At 43.5% G+C, this 15909-nt stretch overlaps 1 protein-coding gene across 1 annotated transcript in view; it reads right to left on the reverse strand.

The window, feature by feature from the left end:
• Nucleotides 1-3121: 3121 nt before the first annotated feature.
• The window catches only part of AHSG (alpha 2-HS glycoprotein), a 40712-nt gene continuing 27924 nt past the window's right edge, over nucleotides 3122-15909 (reverse strand). The window contains exons 5-7 of the mRNA XM_068281114.1: nucleotides 14670-14798; nucleotides 10769-10858; nucleotides 3122-6424 (exon numbers count right to left, since the gene is read on the reverse strand). Of these exons, the coding sequence (XP_068137215.1) occupies nucleotides 6164-6424; nucleotides 10769-10858; nucleotides 14670-14798 (480 nt within the window). The 3' untranslated portion in view covers nucleotides 3122-6163. The remainder of the gene's footprint in view (nucleotides 6425-10768; nucleotides 10859-14669; nucleotides 14799-15909) is intronic.

Below are 15909 nucleotides of genomic sequence, written 5' to 3' on the forward strand. Positions count from 1 at the left end.
TCGAATTTTATCTATCCGGAATGCCAGATATTTTTCTTCAATTTCTTTAAAGATTGTATGGTGTGTGTTAGATTGGCAGTTTATTAATATACACACCCAAGCAATTTTCTCAAAGTTTCCAATCATTTTTATCATAATTGGGGAAAAATTGAACATGTGTGTGTGGTACATTGGTCATATTTTTGAAATGTTACAATCAGCCAGAAAAATTGATTGCAATTCTTAAATTGAGCAGATATTTAAAAAATTGTATGGTGTGTGGCCACCTTAAGACTTAAGGTGGCCACACACGATACAATAAAATGATCCGATTTTACAGTAATTCGATAAAAACGATCGTATCTCTCGAAAAAATCAAAAGCTTTTTTTTCATTCGACTGAAAAATCAGATCGGATTTCCCGTTTTTTTCTATTTAAATCGATCCGGAATGCCAGATATTTCTCTTCAATTTCTACTAAAGATTGTATCTTTCTACTAAAGATTGTATGGTGTGTGTTGGATTGCTAATTTATTAATATACACACCCTAGCAATTTTCTCTGAGTTTCCAATCATTTTCATCATAATTGAGGAAAAAATTGAACATAGGTGTGTGGTACATTGGTCAGATTTTTGAAATGTTACAATCAGTCAGAAAAATTGATTGCAATTCTTAAATTGAACAGATATTTAAAAAATTGTATGGTGTGTGGCCACCTTTACTGAATGATGTTTATTTTTTATGTATTGTGTAGTCCTAATGAAATTGCTCTGTATTATAGTAGTCCAGTAGCATTGGGGCTGTTTCACACCAGCTTTTCTGATTGCCAACACTTTCCAGTGTTTTGAAAAACTCTTGAATAATGAAATCCTATGAGCTATTTCACACCAAAATTGCTATAAAATCACTCCAAAATCCCAATTGCTTTTAAAGTCAATGGGAACCATAAGCCAGATACTTACCTAGGGAGAAGGAAGGCTCTGGTTACTATAGAGCCTTCCCTCTCCTCTCTTGGTGCCCATTCCAGCGCTGGCTCTCCCGTAACGGTATTTGACTAAATTAGTCAAATACTGCTCTCTCCACTGCCGAAGGGAGGCTTCGGAAGTCTTGTGCTCCTGAAGACGGGCTGCTCCATACTGAGCATGCGCGAGCGCCCTCTCACACACGCTCACTCGCATGTGCACAGTATGGAGCCGTCTGTCTTCAGGAGGACTCGGCTCCCAAAGACTTCTGAAGTCCCCTGAGGCAGGGTATTTAAACGGGGGGGAGACAGCGCTGCACCGAGGGCACCTTCCCTTTTCTTAGGTAAGTATCTGGTTTCTTTATTTTTTTTTTGTTTAACCACTTCTATTCCATGCTATTTTGTGCTGATGTGTGCTGCGTGGGCTCTCCAGCCCACAGCACAGATCAGGTTGCAGCCAGGCCGATCAGACTTCCCCCCTTTTTTCCCCACTAGGGGGATGTCCTGCTGGGGGGGTCTGATCGCCGCCGGCTGCTTGCGCTTGCGGGGGGGCTCTTCAAAGCCCCCCTCCGCAGCGCTTCCTGGCCTCCTTCCCCTTCCCTCCCTCTCCCTCCCCCTGTGAGCGGCACAGGACGGATTTCCGTCCTGCGCCTGATGGGATAGGCTTTAGCCTATCAGATGCCGGCGATCCCCGGCCAATCAGAGGCCGGGGATCACCGATCTCCTCTACGGCGCAGCTGCGCAGCAGCGCCGTATACATGTAAACACCGGGTAAGGTCTTCCCCGTGTGTTTACATTTACCCTGCGAGCCGCCGATCGGCTCGCAGGGTGTTCACGGAGACACCCTCCGTGAACTGACATGGAACGGCCGCTCATACGAGCGGCCGTTTTTCCATGGAATACACTTCAGGATTCAGGGGCGTACATATACGCACCGAGAATCCGGAAGTGGTTAAAGACTCCCATTAACTTTAACAGCCAAGCAGCAGCTATTCCTTGGATGCGACAAGCTGTGATCCTCTTTCAAATACTGTTGCATATTTGCCTTCCACTTTATTTCTGAAAGGTTTCTCATAAATGGCATGTTCCATCCTTAGCAAAGTAGCCTTTCATAGTCATAAATTGAATTAATGTGCACCATTTTTTAATACATTGCAGGTAAATGTACAAAGTAATAGTGGTCTTAAAAATGTCCCTAAATTACCACAAATAGAATGTAGAGAATGTATGACTTGTGGAACACACTTTGTCCACCTTGCTGCTAGTTAGGTAAATTCTGAATTCAGGGGCTGTATTACTTCCCCACCCCCACTACAGAGGTTATAAATAAGAATACATTAGGGATGTAATTTTAAATAGGAACTTAAAAAAAAATACATTGCAAAGTGAAAAAGTAAAAGAGAGATCAAGAAATGATTGATATTCGCCATGTAATTTGTTCATATTGTTTGATCCACAATCAACCTGCATGTAATCATCTTTACTACTGGCAGATGTGAAAAAAAAAACAGACAGCACTAACTGTCATGATCTATAACCACAACCTAATAGGCTAACAGGTTGTTTTTTTTAATAGATATACATATGCACAGAAAGATACTGGTAGCTTGGCAAAACAGGAAACAGAAAAACAGCCATTATTTCACACAATGCAATGAGGTTCACAGACAGGAAATTGTCAGGACCTAGGTTCTGACATCACACTGTGGGAGGGGTTTCACCACAATATCAACCATACAGATGTCCCTGATGATCTGTTTGAGCAAAGATAAAGATTTCTCATGTGAAAGGGGTTATCAGCTACTGATTGAGATGAAGTTCAGTCCTTGGTTAAAGTTCCTCTTTAAAGAGAACCTGAGGTGGATCTTCGGGGGGCAGATGGGACACAGGGAGCGGCAGTTTTTGCGGCTACCTGACCCGCCCCTCCCAGCGGATCAGGTAGCCTACTTTTTTTTCATTTTTTCAGAATCAGAATTTTTAGCTCACTTCGGGCTCTCTTTAAAGCAGCATTTCCCAAATTTATTGTAAGAACCTACCAACAGTGCATATTGTGCATTTAACTACACATGTCCACTTATTATAGGCATTAGTGTCTCTGCAATCTATGTCTAAATATACGAGTATGCAGGTAAGCAATGCAATTTCAAAGTTTTCACATATCTATAAAAGAAAAACACGAATGCTGTACTATTAACCTTTATTAGCATAGAAATAAGCACCATAAACAGAGAAATTAGCACCACTGAGTTACTCTCATTACTTTCTCTGGGAGAGATGCATTAAATGTGTAACAGTTGAGCAGTATAGATAGTCAATGAGATGCAAATAATTATTACTTACATGCCAATCTCAAGTACTTTGTATGCAGCATGCAGATTGGAATGGTTTTACCCCATTGGCCATCTGCATTTAGCAGTACACCTGACAGCATGTTATCACAGAAACTTGTCACAGATCGTGTCATTTCCTGGAGATTATTTCAGGAGGCTGTGTGGTTTTGCATAGGTGTACAGCTGGTGATGAATGGATTAGCACCATAAAGTCGAATCAGGTTATTTCGGTGTGCGGTGCTGAGCGCTGTGCGCCGAAGCTGAGCACCGTGATAGCAGCAATGCTATGCTGCGCACCCAGTGTATTGGTAATTCTGGGCTCTGGCGGCTGCGACAACTCGGAGGGGGAATAGTATTTAGCACTGCCGGGGAGTTTAGCAGCAGCAGGGAGAGCCGTCATTCGGCTTATAGTGATCACGGGTTCATAATCCAATGAAGAGTTTAGTGTGGCCAGAAGTGTAATTGCAGCAGAAGCATGCGGAGCCAGTCTATTGAAATCTACGTCCACTACAGGTTAAACTTCAATCACATGGATAGGGCATGTTTCTCCCGAGAAAGAAAATCTTGAGGATTTTTTTAACAAAACCTGAAACTAGAAATATGAGGAACCTAATGTTTTTTTTATATATATATAAACCTACTGCTTTGCTATTATGTTGCTTTTTTTTTTTTGTTTTGCTTGGGTAGATGCTAAATCCCACACCTGTGTCACACACGTGTGGGATTAGAAAGAAGTTAGCATACCTGACCTACATACTCAGTTTGGCTCATTGACTCTACAAGTATCAAAAGTAGAAGATCAAAACAACTATTATGGAAATAACATTTACTTAAAGGATGGCAGGAATGGACACCCTCCATATTCCTTTCACTTTAGGTGAAAATATACAATTTTACTCTGTGTCTAAGTAACTCCCTTGGTACTGTTTTACTTTGTTTAACTTTATTTTGTACATTCTCGAATCTCCAGTAATACACAGTCTAAATTGTACTGTGCAATCTCAGTAAAAATGGAAAAGTTGTCATGGCAAGTGAAGAGTGAAAGAAAACATTGATAGTGTATAGCCATACTTGGTAAATGTAAATTTTGTACTAAAATATAGAATGAAAATAGTTTTGACATTGCTGACATAAATTTTTGGTATGGAGTATTTTAACATATTTTAACACGCATACATCATAAACTGTATAGACTGAGGGGCTGTCAGATGTTTGACAAAGTACTGTAGTATTTACCTAGTCAGTTCTCAAATTCAAGTGACACACCAGTCTTTCTGTTTTCTGCACATGTCTTTCTGCATACATTTTCGGCACACCATGTGTGTATGTATGGAGAAAAACACATGCGTTTTTTTTACAGCAGGTAATGTATTTGATAGAGAAATTTCCTGCAAGACGTCATTTCTTTTTCTGCACTTAATAAAGTTCAGGTGTGACCTAGCCCATTGACTAACATGAGTTCTCAGTTTAAGGGCTTGTTTCCATATGCCCGATTTTAGCCGCGCTTTTGGAAACGCATCGTAATTCGCAATCACAGGGACATCAGAAGTGCATAGACCGCGCTGTCTGATGTTTCCATACATGCATTGCAATTTACTGCGGAATCACAATGTATGGTTGCATGCATTTTGGCGCATTTGTGCAGCAATCCCATTCATTACAAATAAATGGGATTGCAAGTTCATCTGGGAGATTCACAATGTAACGTAGAGCTGTGTGTCACCACGGCCATCTGCGTTGCAAGTGGAAACGAGGCCTAAATTAGTTTTTCTGTGCAGAAAACGCATCACGAAAATAGACAAGTGTGTCCCCTGCCTAAGGCTATTTAACAACTTGAATTGAATTGAATTGAATAAGGTAAAGATGTGTGACATGACAGAGATTAGTGAAGTCCAGTGCAATCAATTCAGACATCCCGTTGTATGCAAACAGAGACGTTATTGTTTTACATGTTTCTTTGCACCTGACTGCATGTATAAAGTGGAACTGAAATGGCATTTGAGATGATAAGATAAACATAAGTACATATATTCAGATCAGGACATTTGGGCATGAGTACTGGCCAAAATTATTGGACTAATTGGTGAGTTGAGTGCCCGATGCAAATAGTAGCCAGTCGGCTACTACATAGTGAATAATGGTTGTATTTGATTGGCTACAGCAAGGAAGCGTTGGGCACTGATGCTAGTGTTAGGCATTAGGTCAGGGTGAGGTTAGTTTTTGGCACTAGTAGGAAAAGTCAAGTGAGAATGGGTGTTGGGTAAGTGTGTAATAAAATATTGGTAATATAAATTACCAATATTGTTTACCAGCGGCACCACCCCAATGCCCAGCTCATGCGGCGGCTCCGCAACATGTGCGTACATATAGTACCAGTTCAAGTAAGAACTTGTCTGTGTTTCCTTTTCTTTTCATTGCAAGGATTAATAAGCCAGTTATTTCACTTTGTAAATGAGTCGAATACAGCAGCAGCTCTCCAGAAAAGAAAATTAAAGCCAAAACACTTGTATCTATCTGAACAATCACCCCTGATAACATGATAGTGCTGAAAAGTTCAAAAGGTCATTGTTTCTCTTTTGTGAGAGCTGAATGAACCAAATTTAAGGTCACACTGATAGTCTGTCTACTATACACTTCAAATTTAAAATGTAACCTTTTAAATTGAAAACAAAAATATGAGAACCAGGAAAAATCTAGTTACCATTAATTCTACACATACAATTAATTATCTCATAATTTTATTTTCAGTTCAGGTTTACTTTTAAGGGAGCACAGGGAAAATTCACTGCCTCCACCAGTCACCACACACCTTTAGTAATTTCTCCTTTTGACTTTTTTAATAAATGACTTGACAGTGATCTGCAGTGACCATTTTGGGAAACAATAAGTAAATTAATGATGTGACAAACGCAGTTTTATCCCAGGGCACAATGGAACCCTTGCCACTTGAGCTTGGACAGGTTCTCCTGTTAATGACCTTCTGACCTTTTGTTTTGCATGAGCAGCCAGAAGAACCTGTTCAGCAGAGTGGGATTCCGATGAGTGAGGACTGAGGTTATTAAAATTGAGGTTATGGTGAAAACGTGAGGGTGGAAGACCAGGCAGCATGGGCGGAGCTGGGACAGGCTGAGGAGCTTGAGCATCCAGTGCAGGCTGAAAAATACAGTAAAAAAATATTGAGATTATGTAATTGGCAAAATAATGTAAGCATCACCTCTGCTAGCCCCAAACTGAACAATCTTTGAGGGCATTACCATCCTATCAATGTTGCTGAGATTTATCATCATCACGTACTTCAAAGTCCCGCTAAAGCTTTGTGAAATAGCTAAAATGCAGTTTCAGATTCTGTTCTAGCTTTTCATGCCAAATTCTTAGCTATATTTTGGCTTTAAAGGGACTCCGAGCAGTGCAGAAACTATGGAAATATGCATATCATTTTAAAACTCTCTTTCTCCTCTTTCCAATGATATATAAACCACCACCCTACGTCTTTTAGTTTTCGCTATTTTCGCGATTGAAATTGCCGCGGCCGCGATTTCGATCGCGAAAATAGAGAAAACTAAAAGGTGTAGGGCAACGATTTAGGTGTCGTCAGAAAGAGGAGAAAGAGAGCTTTAAAATGATATCCATCAAGCCATAGTTATATTGTATTACACAGGACGACACTTTCCCCAGTGTCAGCAGCTCCATTCTGCTGATTGCAGCTGCTGACTTTGACAAAAAGTCGCCCTGTGTAATACAATATAACTATGGCTTGATGGATATCATTTTAAAGCTCTCTTTCTCCTCTTTCTGACGACACCTAAATCGTTGCCCTACGCCTTTTAGTTTTCTCTATTTTCGCGATCGAAATCGCGGCCGCGGCAATTTCAATCGCGAAAATAGCGAAAACTAAAAGGCGTAGGGTGGCGATTTATATATCATTGGAAAGAGGAGAAAGAGAGCTTTAAAATGATGTGCATCTTTCCATAGTTTCTGCACTGCTCGGAGTCCCTTTAAGCTTTTCCAGTTTAAATACATAAGGTCTGATGCACTGTCTACTGGTAAACCTGCTGTACGCAGCCAGCACAGTCACTTTTTCCGGTACTAACGCAGTAGTTCTGCGACCTGGCAAGGTCAGCTGCGCCAGCGGAGAAGACCGGGAGCCACTGGAGCTGCGGCGAGGGCACAAGATGGCTGCAACGGGCTGGAGGAAGCCCCAGGTAAGTGGTTCTTTTTTTTTTACATGCTTGGATCACTACTTTAAACATCAGGAAGGGGTTTTTTGTCAAGGGAAAGGTTGAGGTTAGACCATAATAAATGGGTTTTCATCAGGAGGGTGATTTCACAGACACTTAAAGTGTAAATGAAAACAGTGTCAGGCACCCAAAACACCACCGGATATCAAACTGCATATCCAAAATGTAGCACAGATGCCAATCCAATGGGGTACAGTCTAACAATACCAAATTGAAATAGAAACTGCGGTGAAAATAATGAAATAAAAAAGTGCTTAATTTTTACAATAATTATTTATAAATGATTTAAAGGGATACTGTAGGGGGGTCGGGGGAAAATGAGCTGAACTTACCCAGGGCTTCTAATGGTCCCCCGCAGACATCCTGTGTTGGCGCAGCCACTCCCCAATGCTCCGGCCCCGCCTCCGGTTCACTTCTGGAATTTCTGACTTTTAAGTCAGAAAACCACTGCACCTGCTTTGCCGTGTCCTCGCTCCCGCTGATGTCACCAGGAGTGTACTGCGCAGACACAGACTATACTGGGCCTGCACTGTGCGCTCTTGATGACATCAGCGGGATCGAGGACACGGCAACGCAGGCGCAGTGGTTTTCTGACTTTAAAGTCAGAAATTCCAGAAGTGAACCGGAGGCGGGGCCGGAGCATCGGTGAGTGGCTGCGCGGGCACAGGATGTCTGCGGGGGACCATTAGAAGCCCCGGGTAAGTTCAGCTCATTTTCCCCCGACCCCCTACAGTATCCCTTTAATGTTTGCTCATTGTAAAATCTTTCCCTGATTTACATTCTGACATTTATCACATGGCAACATCTTTACGGCCACTGTTATAACAGCTGTTATTTCCCACAATGCAACAAGGCTCCCACAGTGTGATGTCCGCACCCTGGTGCTGACATCACACTGTGGGAGGGGTCTCACCACAATATCAGCCATACAGAGCCCCCAGATGATCCATTTGAGAAAAGGAAAAGATTTCTCATGGGAAAGGAGGTATCAGCTACTGATTAGGATTAAGTTCAATCCTTGGCAACGGTTTCTCTTTAAATGTATGCCTTTGTTGCTGTTTCTTCTTCATGTTTCACTCTGAGATTACTTCCCCTGCAAAACAGCACTCTATCATCTATCATTTGTTTTTGATGGTTAGACAGGATTTAAAGTAAACCTGAGACATTCATAACAAAAGGATTTCTACTTACCTGAGGCTTCCTCCAGCCCCCTATAGTACATTAACTCCCTCCATGTCAGTCTGGTCTTATCCGTTGTGAAGTCTGTGATCCATCCGTGTTGCAGGCCACTGCGCATGTGCAGTCCCGGCCACGCATAACCACTGATCATGCTCTCGTACCCAGCCGCATTCTGTGCAAGTGCAGTTATGGCCCATACTCACGAGGGACTTTTGTCGCCTCAACACGCGGCGCGCGCGTGTTGCGGCGACAGGTCACCCGTGAGTATGGGCCGTTGCACGCGCGCGCACCCCGAACTGTCGCCCGTCGCTCTTGTCGCCATGCGATTGAAAGTTTCAATCGCATGGCAACAGTCGCCGCCGCACCTCCGCCGCAACTGTCGCTAGTCCGCGTGAGTACGCGGACTAGCGACAGCAACCTCCATAGAGGTAAATGGAGCTTCCGGCGGGGGGAGGAGGAACGTCGGCGACAGCTTCCGTCTCGCCGCTGGTCCCTCTTCCGCGTGTGTACGCGGAGGGACCTGGAGAGAAGCTGTCGCCGGCCTGTCGCTAGCACGCTCACGTGTGCTGGCGACAGGCCACTTCTGCAGCCCGTGAGTACGGGCCATTAAGGTCTTAGTGAACTGTGCATGCGCAGAATGCTCCCAGCCACGGGAGCACAATCGGGGAGTGCACGCAGCTGGGACTGCACATGTGCAGTAGTCCCCACCTGGCTCAGTCAAGGACTTTACTGGTATGAGCAGCAGCACAACGGAGGGGTGTGGGATGATGGCAAGGGAACTAATGCACCACAGGGGGCTGGAGGAAGCCCCAGGTTAGTATAAATCCATTTAGTTTTTGTCACAGGTACACTTTAAAAGAAGTAGAGTCAGTAGTAAATTTGTACTGCCTGTGTATTCAGGTGCGTACACACAGTGTCGCCCGTTGGGGATCGGCACCTGATCCCTCGGGCAATATCACTCGGCCAGGCTCAACAGACGCAAAGTCAGCTATATAGCTCACTACACGCTCTGTTTCTATGTGGTGGGGCGGAGGGACGACTGAGCCGTGCGTGCGTGACATCATGCAGTGGGCTGGGCAGCGGCATGATCAAAAGAATCAGCCATCACTTGGGTGAGTTGATCCGCTGGGCGGATGGCTTGCAGGTCAGTGGTCAGTGGTTACTGTACACATGCCTGATTATCTGCTGAAGCGGTCGCGATTGGCTTCCTCAGCCATCTTTAATCAAGCATGTGTATGGGGCTTTAGTATAAGTGTAGTTAATGGGAAGTGAAAACCATTCCGAACACATAATGCTGTTTTGCATAAAAGTATTATTGCTTGATGAAAGGAATACTGTTGTGGTACATTTTTTCTATCATGTGCCTTCTGTCAGAATATTGGACCATTCACAGGGTGATCAGATATTTTTCCTCTTTCTTCCTGGTTGCCCCTAAATGACAGTGCTGAAAAATGTGCTAAGGTGTATGTGTGGCTCAGTACACACTTCAGCAGTAACACGGTGGCTCAGAATGGCATATTTACATATACACTGATGGAGAGCTCACCACACCCGACTTCTACTGTTCTGCTCCCCGAATGCTTGAGGAACGTAGTGGGTGGTGGATGCTTGGCTAAATTCATCACCTGTTTGTATATGTTGAGCTGCAATTCTATTGGTGTGTGACATAGTCTTCAGGCTTACTCATCAGCAACTGAAATGTGCTAGAAAGCACATATGTATTTCCTTTTAGGTCTTTTTTTATTTCTAAGCAGTTACCCTCTGTATTTCAGTGGGTTAAGTCAGGAAGTAAAGTATTTGTGTGAACTGTGTCTCATGGAAGTAACCACTGCATAATTAGTCAAATATTACTTCCAGAAAAACGGATCAAAACATTTCCAGCACGTTACGCCAAGAAACTTCCATGCAGCTTTTTAGCCAGGGAATGGCTTCTTCTATGAGAGACTAGCCAATAGCCGCACACTTCCTTTTACTTCCCAGCTGTCCCCCTTTCTGCAGACACTGTTATCTTTAGAAGCACATAAGGTAGTAATAATAATAATAATAATAATGGGTTAAACTGAGTGGTTCTTTGTACTACCTGAGGTTCCAAAACAGTACACTGTACGGCAACATCTTCATCAACTGCCTCCGGAAGCTTCTCCACTGTACCAGAGCAAGTGGCAAAGTGCTGTGAAAATAAAATATAATTCCAAATCACAAACATAGAAAGCTATTTAATTCTGTATTAGTCTTTCAAAAAAAAAAAAAGCCACAGCTTTATAAATTACACAGGACAACATGTTAAAAGGATGTTTCAGTCATACTTTCCATTCCTCTCATGGTCCCCGAGTTCCAGCTCTGGATCCCCTGTTCTCTGCCACTGCCCGGGGCTTTGGAAGTCTTAGGGAGCCCGAGTGCTGCCAAAGAAGGGCCTCAACATATTGCACATGGGCGAGCAGTACGGAGCCATCCATCTTCGGGAGCACTCCCGCAGCGGGAGATTTGAACCAGAGAGCCATCACTGGAACAAGGTGACCGTGAGAGGAATGGGAATGCTCATTAGAACCCAGAGCCTTCACTTTCCTTAGGTAAGTATCTGATTTTGTGGGGGGTTTTATTAAAAACAAAAGATTTTTAGTCACTTTAATTCTGTCAGGTAAACCTCTTTTCTTCCTGCACCGTTTGGATCATGACTGCAGAATACAAGTAAGTAGTGTAGATGAAGAAAGGCGGAGCACCAGCTCTGCTCATAAGATTTTATTTGTGACGCACCAGGCGTTACAGGCATACCAAGTATAGTATAGGCAAAGATACCGGCCTTACAGCCGTTTCACGGTACATCCGCTTCCTCCGAGACCACAAACGGTATCAAAGATAATGCAACAAGAGAGTCAAATATATACATATTAGAACTACTCACCACTCCCCACTGTCTACGTATCGACAATCGAGTGCGCGCCGCCATTGCTGCGGCTCCGTGCGCTTCCGGGAGTTAGCCTGCTCACTTCCTGGGGCCGCGTGACGTACCTACTCAATCGGCGCACTAGGAGTGTAAACCAATCCGGCGCTGTGTAATACTTTTAATATGCAATTTATTGGAGTGTGGGGAGGAGATAAGGTTTAATTTTTAGACCTTCAGCTGTTCACTGATGGAGAGAAAATTCTGACTAGAGGGTACCGAAAAAATACGGCTACCAATTCTCTCCTGCAGTATAACAGCTATCACCTGAGACATGCAACAAAGGAAATGGATGCAGGGAAAGCAGCAATTCAAGTAGTATCTACTTGGGACACAATGCCGGTGCCTTGCCTCAGCTGGACTGCTCAAACAGCTCGTAACACATCAAACATAGAAAAAGAAACGGCACTCCACTGGCTGCAAATCAAGTTGCTGTGTATTACTCGAACAGGAACACCTGTGTATTACTCGAACAGGAACACCTGTGTATTACTCGAACATTGTTCGAGTAATACACAGCAACTTGATTTGCAGCCAGTGGATCACCCAAGACACACTTTAGAAGGGATCCCATATGGTCAGTTCCTACGCCTGGGAAGGAATAATAGTCTGGACACAGATTTTGAGAAACAAAGTTTTGAATTAGGTATGAGATTCTTAGCCAAAAATTATCCAAAGGATCTAGTGACCAGTGCTTACTTAAAAGCCAAAAATAAAAGCAGAACTGAATTGATCTGGTAAGAAAGGAAAAAGAAGAAAAAAGTTGGGACTAAATGCGACAATAACGAACGAGTTACCTTAATTTTTGACTTTTCCCCAATGGCTGAGACTATACATAAATGTATCTATAAACACTGGTCCATACTACAATCAGAACCCTCTCTAAGTCATATTGCCAGTAAGAAACCGTTAATCACCTTTAGTGAACTTAAACGGGTAAAGAAGGAAAACTGGCTCCAAAAATATTGCCCACAAGGAAATTACACATGCAGAACATGTAATCATTGTGATCAATTCCTTCCAGGTAAGACTGTACAACTGGGAGGAACTAAAATCACTATAAAGGACTATCTGCATTGTAGATCCACCTATGTAGTGTACGCCATCATGTGCCCATGTAAAAGATACTACATAGGAAAAGCAATTAGCCACCCGTTTCCAACAACATGTCAACTCAATCCGTACAGGTATTGGAGCTGGAAGGTTTATAGCTCATATGAGAGACTGCCATGGTGGAAAAACCTAAGGTTTAAAATTTATGGGTCTAAAATCGGTGCCTAACCCACACAGGGGAGGTAATCGGGGACAGATTTTATTGCAGGAGGAAGCACGCTTAATCTCGTTAACAGAAGCCTGTTACTCAATGGGACTTAACGAACGCAATGAATTACATTGCTTTCTAAGTGCATATTAATTAGTATCTATTGCCAGAATGTCTATACCTCTGTTTATGGTTTTAACATGTTTTTATGTTTTGTAGTTCATCTACAGGCTGCCTCTTAATCTTTGTTTATTCTCTTGCAGAACCACGCCCCCACTGTCTAATCGAGTATAGCAACTGGTGTTGCTATGAACGCACCCGTAGTCGTCCTCCCTACAGAGCGCCGGATTGGTTTACACTCCTAGTGCGCCGATTGGGTAGGTACGTCACGCGGCCCCAGGAAGTGAGCAGGCTAACTCCCGGAAGAGCACGGAGCCGCAGCAATGGCGGCGCGCACTCGATTGTCGTTACGTAGACAGTGGGGAGTGGTGAGTAGTTCTAATATGTATATGTATATTTGACTTTCTTGTTGCATTATCTTTGATACCGTTTGTGGTCTCTGAGGAAGCGGTTGTACCGTGAAACGGCTGTAAGGCCGGTATCTTTGCCTATACTATACTTGGTATGCCTGTAACGCCTGGTGTGTCACAATAAATCTTATGAGCAGAGCTGGTGCTCCGTCTTTCTTCATCTACACTACTTCATTGAACTGCTTATCGTGAGCACAACTCTATCAGGTGTGACATACAGGCTGTCCTTGAGCCAGCATTTGGTGCCAGCCTCTTTGACAATCTCTACCCAACGATTACAGAATACAAGTAACTGTTAGTCCAGCAGCATTAACATGATCCCTGCCATCCCCAATCTCTCCAACCCATAGTTGAGTGACACTACTACAACAAAGGGGTTGCAATTCTTGTAAAAAGATATGACTAATGCTTAACCTCCTTGCCGGTTATCCTGAGCTCAGCTCGGGGTAACCCACCGCGGAGGATTCTTCATGCCCTGGTGGGCCGATTTGCATAATTTTTTTTTATACACGCAGCTAGCACTTTGCTAGCTGCGTTTTACTTACGATCGCCGCTGCTCCGCGCCGATTCGCCGCTACCCGCCGCATCAGAGGGTGCCCCCCCCCCCGAGACCCGTGCGCTGCCTGGCCAATCAGTGCCAGGCAGCGCTGAGGGGTGGATCGGGACTCCCTCTGACGTCACGACGTCGATGCACGTCATCGCGCCCATCGCCATGGCGACGGGGGAAGCCCTCATGGAAATCCCGTTCAGAACGGGATTTCCGGATGGGCATACGCGCCGGCGCCAATCGGCGAGTACGGGGGGACGCCGCAGGGAGGGGGGAAGCATGTAGCTAGCACTAGGCTAGCTACATGCTAAAAAGAAAAAAAATGCAAAAAAACACCCTCCCTGCCGTGCGCAGCACATTTTTAGAACGGCAAGGAGGTTAAATAAAGGAGGCAATTATGTGCAGAAATAATCAGAAGATAGTGTGTCTAAAGGGTAAGTGGACCCTATGTGATGCCAAAACAACTGTTGGATGCTTTTAATTGAATGAATAATGACTTATTTATATAGTGCGGCTGACCATCATTGGATGAATGCCACTTTGTTGTATCATACATTTAGTATCATTGGTATGCATTTTGGGAAAGTGCACTGCTTTGAACAGCTCTGTTGATAAATAAGGCTCAAAGTCAGATCTGTAACTAGAGGAAGGGCCGAAACACAAAAGACAATAATAACGTTTCTGTTCTGTTAAAATACTTACAGCATTGAGACCTGTTTCATCCACACATGGACTCAGACCAGCATTTATGTCTTCTTTAGTACAGTTAGATGCTACTGCAATAAACTCCACAGCTGTTGTCTTGATCACGCCATTTGGTGTTGATGTTTGCTAAACATTAAAAAAAAAAGTTACCAATAGTTACATCCATTTGCTTATGAATAGATACGGTCAAAGACATGCAAATTGTATTCAACTTGGATTTGGACCAATTTAAATTAACAGGAAGTGCCTGTGATTGGTCTAATTCCAAGATATGCTTCATGGCCATATAAAAAAAAAATCTGTACCAAAAAGAGAGAACTGTTATTACAGTCAGAACACAGTCAAATACTACATGGTTGTAAAAAAATGATTTTAAATCTGCAGACATGAGAAGGAGTCCTGAACTAGGGACAGGTCATTACTTTCTGATTGAAAAAGTGTTATTTGCATACCTGAATTCTTAACTCCTAAGACAGAGTAAAAATAAAAAGGAACACAGCCTACCGTAATTCTATGCAGGTATGGCACAGTACACACACACATGTTTATCTCATCATGATACATGTCAGTTTAGGTACCTTTTAGGGCTAGGCTCACAGTAATGATGTTGGAAACACCTGAATACAGATGATAGTATTTTCCTTATGGCTTCCAAGCATTTCAGTGAGTTTTTCAGGTGGATTAATAGCTAGCACATATATGGCACACACTACCCGCACCCACATTACACCCAGCCAGTACACTCCATATGTACTACTTGCACCCAGATGGCACCCAGTATTTGCACCCATATGACACACTGTACCCCCGTAGTCAGCAGCCATCACCCATGTGGCACCCAGTAATTCAGCCACATGGCACCCTGTACTCACACCTACACTACATGGCATTTAGTACTCCCCTCATAGCCAGCACCCACATAGAACGCAGTAGCCGCACCCACATGACATCCAGTACCTATCCCAGCCTCTACATGGCACCCTACATCTATACAGTGCTTAGTATCTACACCCAAGCTCCACACAACATCCATTACGTACACCCACAACACCCCGTATCTACTCCCAGAACCCACATGATACCCAATACCACCCAAAGCTAGCGTTCATTGCCCACATGACATCCAGTATATCCTCTTATCTAGTACCCTGGTATAGATTGTAAGCTTGCAAGGGCAGGGCTCTCACACACTTTTGTGTATTGTATTTTGTTACACATTTATTCATATAAATTTTGT

The sequence above is a fragment of the Hyperolius riggenbachi genome, chromosome 4, assembly GCF_040937935.1.
Source record: "Hyperolius riggenbachi isolate aHypRig1 chromosome 4, aHypRig1.pri, whole genome shotgun sequence".
Lineage (NCBI taxonomy): Eukaryota > Metazoa > Chordata > Amphibia > Anura > Hyperoliidae > Hyperolius > Hyperolius riggenbachi.